Source organism: Lupinus angustifolius, chromosome LG04, assembly GCF_001865875.1.
Source record: "Lupinus angustifolius cultivar Tanjil chromosome LG04, LupAngTanjil_v1.0, whole genome shotgun sequence".
NCBI classification, from domain to species: Eukaryota; Viridiplantae; Streptophyta; class Magnoliopsida; order Fabales; family Fabaceae; genus Lupinus; species Lupinus angustifolius.
Genome location: NC_032012.1, coordinates 5,050,757 through 5,064,435, shown reverse-complemented (window position 1 = coordinate 5,064,435; position 13,679 = coordinate 5,050,757). Strand labels below are relative to the sequence as shown.

Genomic DNA, 13,679 nt, shown 5'->3' with positions numbered 1-13,679 from the left:
TTTAATCATAATGATGTTGTTCAAATGAGAATTAAGAATGTCTTCCATGTTTATTTATAATTAATATTTTTCTTTCTTTCTTTGATCGTGTGTTGGGATAATATTAGTTAATAGATTGGAGAGAGGAGATTGAAAGATATTCAAATTGTTGGGAGATCTTCATCTATGAGTTACAACATTTCTTCATGGGCAAGTGAAAGAAGCATATAAGTGGGATTGACACCACACCTTGACCCAAAACCTTAAGGCATTAGGTCTATGAGTCAATCCACTTATATGATCTTTAACTCATTCACACTTGGAATACCCAACATCCCCCCTCAAGTGTGAATTCCCCTTCGAGTATTGGATACATCAGAGCTCAGCTCTCTACCCACTTGCACTGTCGTTGGCATATCCTTTCATCAACGGAACACGCTGCCTTGACCTCTTGTCAGGAAGACTTTCGACACAAGGATCCCACATGGATCTATCGACCACTTGTCGCTTCAATACTCAATTGAGCCGCCGAATCATCGGCTCTGATACCACTTGTTGGGAGATCTTAATCTATGAGTTACAACATTTCTTCATGGGCAAGTGAAAGAAGCATATAAGTGAGTTTGACACCACATCTTGACCCAAAACCTTAAGACATTAGGTCTATGAGTCCATCCACTTATATGCTCTTTAACTTATTCATCTTTGCTCAATATGAGATTTCTTCGTTCATACTTGGAATACCCAACACAAATAATAAGAAATGATTTTCCTTCAATTTTTTGTTACAGTTAATGTGTTTTTTTTATTTGATCATATGTATTGAATAATATTAGTTAATAGATTGGAGAGAGGAGATTAGAAGATAAAGAGATGAACTTAAAAAATTATTCAACTACAATTTAATATAATTTATCATTGTTATTTGTTTTTAAACATTTATTATAATAATGAAAAAGTATAGAAGTTCATATCTCGTGTATGTGAGGCTTCATCATAGAAAATAGAATTGTTTTGTAGGGAAAATATTGAAGGAGAAATTTACATATATCTAATGACGATGTGGTAAAAATCTTTTTTATTATATAGGTAATAGAAATGATGGTACATCTAGAGTTCATTATGAACGAGATTCAATATTACTATCATTCTTCTCTGAAATCTTAGACTATAAAGGCCACCACAATTATGAGCATAGCATTAACAATAACAAAGTTTAATTAAACAAACAAACAGCTTAAACCAGGGTTATCATGCAAACAGCCTAGAAATTAAATTAAAAATTTGCATATGTTCAGAAATTGATAGATCCAATGTAAAAAGAGAATGAATGGACAAAATTTTTAAGCAATTTTTCTTGGTTTATCCATCACTGGTTTAACACCTTGAGATTTGCATAGTGCACACCACTATATTCTTTTGGATTTTAAGAGGACAAGATCAAATGTTTGATACTTTATGTCACTTTATTTGCCACGTATTTATGACTGGTGGAGAAATTATTTTCTTTTAAATTATCAATATTGTGTTTTGGTCAATTATAAACTTATGACAAATAGAATAGAACATCACATTTGATCCCATTTTTAAGTGGTTAAGTTACACTCCAACAACAACCAATTAATTTTGAAGTGATTAAATAGCACTTGGATTTGACAATTTGTTCTGCCTTTATAAAAAAAATTATGTGGGTCACTGATCATTCTATTTCAAAAGATAAGAAGTATTAGATGCCATGTACATGAGAGGGGGAGAAGCACCATTTCTTATACAGTCCCACTCAAGAGATGCTTTTTTCCAATCACAAAAGACTTAATTGCTCACAAGGGGAAATTAAGAGGGGCAAACATAAGGAATATAGTTACATAACTAACTTCATACATAGCTTAAATGTAAATGCAAAACTCGTGTCACAATATTGCTAATAATATCAAGGTCATAGATTAGGAATCAATCTATAAAATTGTGTACAAGCCCTTAAATTGATTCTCAAACCATCTTTTAATTCTTAAAAACTTAAAAGAATAAAACTTTAATTCATAAATACTTAAGCTAAAACATACAATTATATACGTGATTTTCATACCAAAATTAGGTGAGGGCATAATCCGAATTTCAGACTCTTGAAGAATAATTAATATAGTTTCTCTTTTTATCTTTCTTTCATACACACATGAAGTGCAAATTTCTCGGAATATATAGAGAAAATTGAACCATATGTTTTGAGCAAACAAATGACCAATTATATATATGTAACTTTAAATCTGATACATCCATCAAATATCATAATCAACTAATGAAACTTAATTTCATATGAGTATAAAGTTATTTTGAATTAATCATGTGAAAATGGGAAGAGAAATTTTGATCACTAGAAGTTACATCACCTAACTTACAACATAATCTCCTTGTATTGAACAGGATCAGTCAAAGAAAGCAAAAGGAATAAGCATAAATATTAAACTATTGTCAAAGCTGGGTTGCTTAAAGTATTTGACGTGACATGCAGAATTTAATCTTGCTTTCTTACCACTTATTCTGGAATATTTTTTAATATATAAATCCACTGGTCCTTCTCTGTTGCATTACAACAACAATAACAACAACACCTTTGTCTTCTGATTATAAAAATCATAAGGGGTGGCTGTGTCCTCACACTCTGACCCTAAAGAGAGGTGAAACATAATTGCATTGCTGAAAATGAAGACTTGTGATGAATGGAAGCCTTTTATAGTAATGATAGCAATTGATTTTTCTTTTGCTGCTGTGAATATTCTTCTCAAGAAAGTCCTTGAAGAAGGAATGAACCATTTGGTTTTTATCACATACAGGCTTTCAATTGCTACCATTTTCTTAGCCCCAATTGGCTACTTTTGGGAAAGGTAGGTACCCTCACTTCCCTAATTTAGTAGGGTTCTATTTTTTTTTCATATTGTTAAATGTACCAAATTGAAATAATTAATGGTTTTCCTATATGTTATGTTAAGCTAAAGTTTATAACCATATGCTAATAATCTTGAGGATAAATGATGAAATTAATCTATGTATACCTGAAGGGAAATTAAGTTTAGAGATCTTATATAACATTTTTTATTGCAGAAAGGACAGACCAAGGCTCACATTTCGAATTTTATGTTGCCTCTTCTTCAGTGCCATAGTTGGGTTAGTCATAAAAATACTAGTCTTTGTTTGTCATTCCATTTCTCACTAGACTACTAGCACATTTTTTTGTTCTTCATAGTTACTTTCAAATTATGTGTGTTTTGGTTAAGATTATTGTAGGGAAACACTTAATGAATACTTTCTTTGTAGGGCATCAGTGACACAATACTTCTTCCTTCTTGGGATCCAGAACACTTCTGCTACCTTTGCTTGTGCCTTTGTCAATATAGTGCCTGTGGTTACTTTCATAATGGCATTACCATTTGGGTATAAATCATACCTATTTTATCTACAAATAAGACTCTTCAAAGTCTGTTTGCAAGTTGAGTTTTGGAGGGAAAAAATAGAAATGGAAGCCATAAAATACACTTGTTAGATAACTTTTTTTTTCTATCCCCTCCAAAACCAACTCGTAAAGAGACCTTAAAGTAAGTTGTCTCTAATGTGAGTAAGTGAGGATGTAGTTTTCTTAATTTGAAAACATGCATATAAATCTCAACCTACTAAATGATCTTATAGCATATACATCCTCACTTACTCACTTTAGCAACAAATTCACTTATGAAGAACGTTTTCCTTTTCTCATGGTCTTTGTAGTAACCCACAATCAAATCAATGCAGGTTAGAGACTGTGAACATAAAATGCAATGGTGGAAGAGCAAAGATTCTTGGCACATTGGTGTGTATAGGTGGTGTATTGTTGTTGACACTTTACAAAGGAAAGCCATTGGTTAATTATTCTCAGTATCATCCTTCAACTCCAGTAACCAAGGTAGCTTCTACAAGAAAATGGACCATTGGTGTAGTAGCTTTGATTCTTGGAACACTATTTTTGTCTTCATGGTTTATCTTACAATCAAATATAAGTAAGAGATATCCATGTCAGTATTCAAGCACAGCCATTATGACATTCTTTGGAGCCATTCAATCTGCTGTTATTAGCTTGGCCATTGATCACCACAACTTGTCTATATGGATTCTCAATGGAAAGATACAAATTATTGCTGTTCTGTATTCTGTAAGTTCACTTCTTTTCAGTTATTAGAGATAATTGAAATTTGGATAAAGAGTGATACTTTCTTAGGCTACTGATAGTTGTTTCCTAAATTAAAAATGTGTTTACTGATTAAGAAAAGGTTGAGGGAAATTACACCAAAGTTTTATAACAATTCAGTTATCATCATGGTTTCATATTTTATAATAATTTTATAATTTAAATGAAAATTGATTTAGACATAGTGAAATGAAAACTGAATAGTATAATTAATTTTGACCATTTTTAACTGATATAATTGCATGACTAATATTATTGTTGTGCATATTAGTATATAGATTAATTCACCTGTTTCCAATTTCTGTTGAACATACATCTATAGTTCTTTTCATAACATGGATTAAAGGTGTATTTCAAAATTATAGTAATTGAAATTGGTTCATAATTATAATTCTATGTTTAGGATCCTAAAGAATAAGAATTGTATGTATAATTATAATTTTAATGTCAATTATTTGGGTATAAGCTCAAGAATGTGAAAATTTATTTAAGCTAAAATTATATTTAATTTTAAGTTTTAAAGAATAATAACCTTTACATTAAAAAACGTAATGTGTAGTCGTGTGGCTATATGCCATCTATTAGGTGTGGGGCTATTTGGAGTTGAATATGTGCATTGAAGAATGGAGTGCAAACTTAACTCAGAATGGAGTGCAAAGATGACTCTCGAATGGGACCGGAGTATAGTGGAGTAAATGTTTATAAGATTTAGAGGACTCTCATTGTACAAACTAATTTTTGGGTGGTATTAAAGTCATTTTAATATGGTATCAAAATTTGATCCTACCAATAAGTTATCTATAAATGTAAATGTGTGTCCTGCAAATTTCACACTATATAGATGTCTAATTTTAAGCATGAGGGGTTCCAGACCTAATTTTATGGCTAATTCCATATACCAAAGTAAACACTTACGTATTTTTACGAGTTGTATTTTAAAAAGAAAAAAATAGAAGGTTAAAAAATTATCACAAATATATTTGATGACTCTAAATATTGTTCTTTCTCTTTCATTCCTTTCAAATAAAAGAAAAGATAAAAGCATCTAATAATGACAACTAAGGGGGAAAGCTATTTTGGGATGGAATGTGTACCCAAAAAAGTGAAACATTGTGCTTTAAGACTTATAAGTTAACAAAATGAAATATTTTGCCATGTTTACAGGGAATAGTTGGATCAGGCTTGTGCCTTGTGGGCATGTCATGGTGTGTGAAGAAAAGGGGTCCTGTTTTTACTGCAGCATTCAGTCCCCTTGTTCAGATAATTGCAGCCATGATTGATATCCCAATCTTGCATGAGCAGCTTCATCTTGGAAGGTTAATTCTTCTATCACTTTTTACTAGTATTAATATATGCTAAAGTGATAAAACCTACTCCAAAGTTATTTATTATCCAAGATGGCTAAACCTATTCTCAAGTTATCTAGCAAGGTTAATTCTCCTAACACTTTTTTATTGCATATATACTTGTCCCACCCTTTTTCACTCACACCATACATAATACATCATACTCATCATATTAGGAAATCAATTATCTCATTTAGCTACTAAAATTATGACATATTATCTTCTGATATAATGAGATTCTATTAACAATATCATAAAAAGTAGAAGTTGAGATTTACCATCTTTTATCTGACATGTTTTTCCTTTATCTTGGTGTTCAGTGTTGTGGGGTCCATCACGGTGATGGTGGGATTATACATTCTTCTATGGGGTAAAAACAAGGAAATGCAAGATCGTGTGAAAAAGTTAGTCCAGGGAGTTGAAGAAGTCAAGGCACAAGAATCTCAAACACAACACATAGTAATGTCTTGTGATTCTGGGTCTCACTGACACCAAACTGCATTTATTTTTGTTCATGTTTTGACAAACCACAACTTTGTTTTTGTAAAAGTTTGTATCTATTGATTTACCTAAGCAATACTAAAAAAAAGGTATAATAAAATGTTATTTGTTCCACTTCCATCGTCCAATTTCCCTTCTCACCATAGACTATATTAAGATCAACCACATATACATATATATATATATATATATTTCATAACTAAATTATTAATCAAAATTAAAAGAGTGTTGATGCATGTTTTCTTATTTGATGCACTAAAGAACTTGCCAAGATTTGACTATGTGAATAAAAGAAAAAATGATAGAGTGAAAACATGATTCATTTAACTTTACAAAATAGGAATGTCAAGTTAAGAATTGAGAATGACAATGATACAAATTAGTAGATCTTAGCATCACAGAGAGAAAAGGAGCGTCAAACACATTTTCAGAGTCTCACATTGTTTAAAATTAAATTAATTGAGATAGTAGATTTTAAGATCACCAAAAAGTTAAAAGTTTAATTCTTGAGTGCGTCACTTGTTGGGGTCAACCACACACCCCAAAAAAGATTAGTTCATTAATCAAAAAATGGTAAAGAATACCCTTAGTATAACCAAAAAAAAATCGAAACACTTTTCTAGTGTTTGATATATGTTTAGGGTGTGAATTTGCACTACATTTATATTCATAGGATGAAATTGACATATGTTAAAAAAATAGTATCTCTCCCATTGATGCACAAATAATTATCTGTTAAACCATTTAAATGTGTTTTAATTTTATTTTTTAGAAAAACAAAAATGGAGGGAAATTTATAATCAAGGAAAATTATATCATGAATTTATTAATTGATTGTTATCCTTAATTTTATTTGATTACATTTTATCGTAATTATTAAGTTGATTTTGTAGTATGTTATCCAATCAAATTTATTGGATTTCATATTATTTGTTTTATGTAGCTAATTTATTTTCAAATTACAATTCATAATTTATTTCTTATTGCAAATTTCGGTAAATATCATAAATATTTGCCATATGAAACCAAATCTATAATTATCAATGATAATGTTGTAGGAACTAATACGTTTTGAGAATTCAATGTTTTTAATTTGAACTTACCCACATTTTTATTTTATTTTTCAATTTTTAAATATATGAAAATAATGAGTGAGATAAAATTAGATGTTGGTAATTTTTGTACTATTAAGGACATTCTTTTACTCTATAACTAAAGAACTAATTTCTTTCAGGATAAGTGAATATTCTCTCAACAAGTGTCATTCACAAAAATTGAATCATTTACCTTTCGATATTTTTTAGAATCTAGCAGTAACAACCACTAGAGATCGTTTGAATAGCAATAATAAATGAGTAACACTTTTTCTTCCCTAATCCTTTATCCATACCAATTCAAAATTAGAAAAACAATGAAATAATAATAGTGTATAAGTTTTATATAATGACATTACATTATTCATATCTAATTGTCATTTTCTTTTAAAAAAAATCTAAATGAATGGGAGATGACATAATGGTCATGTATAAATATTTATATATTAAACTATTCAATATTAGTTTATTTTTAATACATATTAATATAGTTTTTATTTCGTTAACAAATCATGTATTATAAACAATGTTATAAACTCGACACAAACCGGCCGGTTCCACCATGAACCAGACATCTCACCAATCCAGCCTCTCATCTAACCGATTTTTATCAAAATCGGATTGACTCGGTTCAACTCAGTTGGTTTAAGCCTAAAATCGGTGACTTGAATGGTTGAACCGACCGAGTCAATCAAAAAAATATTTTTTTAAAAACAACTAAAACATTGTTTTGAGATGAAAAAATTAAATACTTTTAATTTATTTTTAGTTATATTTATCATATGTCAACTTATGTAATAACAAATTTTTTATTATTTAATTAAATTTTAAACTTATGTGCACTTCCATTGCAATTAAAGCATAATAAATGTATTGTTTGACGATGTTTTCAACTTATATGTGATATTTCATAGTAGTGAAATATTCTTTGTTGATTATTTGATTAGGTATGATAATGTTTTAAATTTTGAATATAGAGTTATTAAATAATGTTAGTTAATATTACAATTTTTTTAGATTTTTTAATGTAAATCAAGTTAACTGGTCCAACCAGTGTTACATTGACTCGGCGCCCTGATTGAGAATCATTGCCAGTGTGAATTTAATAACACTGATTATATATATACATAGGAAATTTATATTGGATGTAGCTCTAATCAGAAGCATTAAATCAAGAGTAAATATTCATTTCAATCCCTCATGTTTTTGAGCTTACCAGTTTGATCCCTCAAAAATTGAAAAACCCAAGATGATCCAAAAAATTTTATAATGTGAGTCAAATTAGTCCTTTAGGGTCAAATTAGTCCTAAGAGGTTTTGTAAGACATGCTAAAAATGACTAGTTTGACCCATATTCAAAATTTATGGGGATCATTTTGGGTTTTTAAAATTTTGAGGGACCAAATTAGTAAAGTTGAAAAATATGAGAAAAATGAAATGAACATTTACTTTTAAATCAATATTAATGGTTCACATTACAATTAGTTCTTTTTTTTGGTACATCGGAAAGCATAAAAAGAAAAAAAAAACTAAGCCATACTAGGACAAACCAAGGCCAGTAACATATTGCAATCAAGAGGTGCTAAAGACCAGATCGAGTGCTGGATAGAAGAATGGGACCCTCTTCTAGCTAAATAGTATGCCAACTTATTAGCTTCACGAACAACAAACTTAATCACTACCTTCAACTCCTGGGACAGCCAAGCATGTACCTTAGAGACAGCTTCGGAGATGCTAAAAATGTGGATATGAAATTCCTCAGCAAGAATGAAGACGACCTCAAGATAATCACTCTCAAGAATGAGCTTCTTCATGCCCAAATTCCAAGCCATATCTAAGCCCTGATCCATAGCCAAGAGCTCAGCTAGGATAGGGGAACCCGCTCCAAAATTGGAAGAGAAGCCCAAAATCCACAAACCTGAATGATCTTGAAGAACGCCACCTCCTCCCATGATATTGGAGTCACGAATACAATTACCATCAACATTGAGCTTGACTTGACCTTCCGCATGAAAACTTCAAAAACTGGAAGGTAGGCCTTCTTCCATATCAGGACTACTCCCTAAGTTAACCCAATCCCAGTAATCATAGTGGGTATATAATTTGCAACATGATGGATATCCCAAGGAACATCTCCAGGAATAACGTTATTTCTCCATTTCCACGCCTACCACACACTAGCAAGGAAAAGAAGGCCATTGTGACACTGATAATTCTTCAAGATGTTTCAAAAAGAAGGGGAGTTCCACCCAAGTCAAGACCATAAAACCTTGGACTCGGGACAATCCCTGAAAATGTGCATAAGATCCTCCACACCTAACTAACATCACATACAGTTAGGATTATCTGACATATTCCTTTTGAAACGAAGATCATTAGAGGGAAAGGCCTCATAAAACCCCAACCACAACATAAACATCAACTTCTCAGGAACACGGAGCCTCCAATCCAACCTCTAGTTATCAAACAATCTACTACTGCCATCTTCAGATGAAAGAAGCCACCAATACTCCGACTTAGCTAAATTAGATCATGTAACATGACCATCCCAAATCCAACCATCTTCATCAACTGGAGAGCCATGAGAGAAATTACTACAAATAAAATATGTCACTCCATCAGGCAGGCTAGTGTAAAGCATATTAAATTCCTAACTACCTTCTTTCCAAAGATCCTTCACACGAAGAAGATTGTCAGATATATGAACAAAGCTAACATAATTGTAGAGGGCACCAATACCAGCCTAATTGTAGTACCATAAAGACCGCTCTCCAATACCCAGATGAAGAGATAAACCAGTCTTAAGCTCACTAGAAGCCTTCAATATACTATGCCAAGTATAAGAAGCTGTTGTACGGATAGGAGCAAACACCATAGACCTTTCTCCCAGATATTTGTCTTTAAGAACTCGACACCAAATTTTATCACTATTGATAAGAAAATCCCAACAGAGTTTTCCATAAGTGAAATGTTGGCAACTCTAGAATCACGAATCCCAAGATCATAATCCTTTTTGCTTTTAGTGAGGATATCCCATCTTACCAAATTCACACTCATGGAGTTAACATCCCCACCCCAAACAAAATTATGAGTCATGTTGTCGATACTGTTACAAACATATTAGGGATGCCACATGACCTACATAGTATAAACAAGAATATAGGATATAACTGACTTCGCAAGGCATAGACGCCTAACCTTATTAAGAAGATTAGCCTTTCAAGTAGCCATGTGCCCCTAAATTTTCTCCAAAATTGGATTAAAACCGCTCTAGTGACCCTCCCTTGGATGAGAGAGATACCCAAGTACTTCCCAAGGTTACTAACCACCCGTATAGAGCATAACGACATAAATCTGTTCTTTTTCCTAGAAGTCACTTATCTAGAGCAAATAAACTTCGATTTGTCCATATTAACCTTTAACCCTGATACCTAATAGAAATCTTTGAGGGTGGAAGATACCATCTGAATCTGGGAATTTGAAGCCTTATAAAACAAAAGAACATCATCAGCAAATAAAATAATAGAGATAGTCGGGCCACCCTAAGAGACCCTCATAGGCTGCCACTCACCCAGCTCCACCTTCCGAGGGATAAGAAGAGACAATTTCTCCATACAAAGGACAAATAAATATGGAGATATTGGATCCCCTTGGAGAAGACCCCCCCAAAAAGATACACATCCCCAAGCGAACAAACTATATAATAAGACTGACTGTAATAGTGGAAATCCAAAATCCAAGAGAGTATTTTGGAGAAAATCCCAATTCACCCTATCATACGCTTTTTCCAGATCAACCTTGAAAGCCATAAGACCCGCCTTAGCCTTGGTTTTATGAATATGATGCATAACCTCTTGAGCCAAAATAATGTGATCAATTGTGCTCCGTCCAGGAATAAAACTACTCTAAAGCAGACTCACTAGCTCCTCCAAAAAAGGACATAGTCTACCCACTAGTTCTTTTAATTCAACGTCTTGATGAACAACTTAATAAAGATCATGGTTAAATATCTTTATGAAAAGTAGAACGAAAACTAATTAGTTTAAAGCAAATATTAAGTTCAATCCCTTATTAGTTTTGGGGGCCATTTTGTGTTTTTCGATTTTTGAGGGATCAAAGTGATAAGGTCGAAAAACATGAGAAATTAAAATGTGTATTTACTTATTAGTTTAAAATAATATAATTCTATGAATGATATAATTATTATATTGCATTGATAATATCCCATTTCGATAAATTTGATAAGAATGAGATCTTTCTTATTCTAAATTTGTAAAACTCCATGCCTTTCATAGTTGGGAACTTATAGTTCATGGAGAAGTGTCGGATTTTCATCAACATTAAAATCCTCCTGATTCCTACTTTCTAGTTGTTAAATCTTATTTCTAACTTACATAATTCTACAAATTAGGAAATCTAGAAAGCATTCCAAAAATTCTAGGACCTGAATATATGATCAACATCATTTATTTTGTATGTTAGATCTCATTTTGTAATTTTGAGTTTTGGCTTTGCGCTCAACGCAACAACAGTGCGTTGAGTGCACCTCATTTTTCTTCAGGCCTTTCATTGGATCCTTCCGTGATTGACATGGCTTTCACGCTCAACGCTTCTTGTGATGAGCATATATGAGCTATTTTTTGTCTTTTGCATGCTTGTGCCATATCGGCTGATTCTAGGTCCAATTAGACATTTTCAGCCTGAAACAACATGAAAGACTTGGAAAGTGGGATTAATACAATTTATATTCAAAATCTCAATTATGATTACATAAAACAAGTATTTAGAGTCACAAGGTATTAAATTATCCTTATGAATTAAAGTAATTTTTATATCTAACAGAGTTGGGGTAGTAGTGGAGTTGTGATTGCTAATTTATGGTGTTGGAATATGGTGGTAATGCAATTGTTGATGGAGAAAGTGGTGGTTGATTAGATAATAGTGGGTGGAAGTGGTGAAGATTGAGTGAAGAGAGTTATATAAGTGTATAAAATTATTATTAATATTATCTGTATATATATTTCATAAGTAAATCATTGATCAAAATTAGAAGAGTGTTAATGCACATTATTTTATTTGGTGCACTAAAGAACTTATGAAGATTGAAGATGTGAATGAAAATAGAAAACGATAGAGTGGAAATGTGATGATTTGTGTGACTTTACAAAATATGAATGTCAAGTTAACAATTGAGAACCGCCATGACAAAAATTAGTATATCTTAGCACCATAAAGAGAAATAAAAGAGGACATCAACTAGAGAAAGAGTATCACATATATTTTCAGAGTCCCACATTGTCTAAGATTAAATTTGTCTTCCTCTTATTCACATATTAATAGACCCTTAATTGTAAAAGTCAAAATGCACTTATTCATATTGTTAGGGACAAAGGATTAAGTGAAAGAAATTATTATTAAGATCAATCCTATATATATTTCCAAAGTAAAATACTAATATAAAGTAAAAGAGGGTTAATGCATGTTATCTTATTTGTTGCACTAAAGAACTTGTGAAGATTTGACTATCTGAATGAAAAGAGAAAATGATAGAGTAAAAATGTTATGATTTGTCTGACTTTACAAAATAGGAATGTCATGTTAACAATTGAGAACCACAATGACACACATTAGTATATCTCAGCATCAAATAGAGAGAAATAAAAAAGGACATAACGTCATATACATTTTATGAGTCCAACATTGTCTATGATTAAATTGTCCGCCTCTTATTCACATATAAACAGGTCCTCAATGCTAAAAGTCAATACACATTTTTCTTAAAGTTTTAGGGATAAAGTTGTAATTGTAAGAAATTATTATTAAGATAACGATATATATTCCTTAAATAAATCATTAATCAAAAGTAAAAGAGTATTAATGCATATTATCTTATTTGGTGCACTAAAGAACTTGTGAAGATTTGACTATGTGAATGAAAGGAGAAAATGATAGAGAAAATGTGATGATTTATGTGACTTTACAGGATAGTAATATTATGTCAACAATTGAGAACTGCAATGACACAAATTAGTAGATCTTAGCACCATAGATAGAGAAATAAAAAAGGACACCAACTAAAGAAAGAGTGTCACTACATTTTCAGAGTCCCACAAGTGATTAAATTTGTCTTCTTCTTATTCACATATAAACAGACCCTAAATGGTAAAAGTAAAAATGTGCTTATTCATAAAGTGTTAAGGATAAAGTTGTAAGTGTAAGAAATTATTATTAAGATCAACTGTATATATATTTCATAAGTAAATTATTTATCCAAAGTAAAAGAGTATTAAGCATGTTATATTATTTGATGCACTAAAGATCTTGTGAAGATTTGACTATGTGAATAAAAGAGAAAATGATAAAGTGAAAACGTGATGATTTATCTAACTTTATATAATAGGAATTTCAAGTTAATAATTGAGAACAACAATAACACAAATTAGTAGATCTTAGTATCATATAGAGAAATAAAAAAGGACATCAACTAGAGAAAGAGTGTCACATACATTTTAAGAGTCACATATTGTGTAAGATTAAATTTGTC

At 31.3% G+C, this 13,679-nt stretch overlaps 1 protein-coding gene across 1 annotated transcript; it reads left to right on the top strand.

The window, feature by feature from the left end:
* Window positions 2,589–6,156, top strand: LOC109345226 (WAT1-related protein At3g30340-like). Its single transcript, XM_019584095.1, has 6 exons — window positions 2,589–2,861; window positions 3,079–3,141; window positions 3,292–3,408; window positions 3,763–4,159; window positions 5,360–5,511; window positions 5,862–6,156. The coding sequence occupies exons 1-6, from the start codon at window positions 2,680–2,682 to the stop codon at window positions 6,028–6,030; spliced, it is 1,080 nt and encodes a 359-aa protein (XP_019439640.1). The 5' UTR covers window positions 2,589–2,679; the 3' UTR covers window positions 6,031–6,156.

Bases quoted from the DNA above. Each gene is read 5' to 3' on its own strand.
- LOC109345226 (XM_019584095.1), top strand. From the start codon at position 2,680: ATGAAGACTTGTGATGAATGGAAGCCTTTTATAGTAATGATAGCAATT. The intron at 2,862-3,078 runs GTAGGTACCCTC...TTTTTATTGCAG, and splicing joins ATTGGCTACTTTTGGGAAAG to AAAGGACAGACCAAGGCTCA. The intron at 4,160-5,359 runs GTAAGTTCACTT...CCATGTTTACAG, and splicing joins TTATTGCTGTTCTGTATTCT to GGAATAGTTGGATCAGGCTT.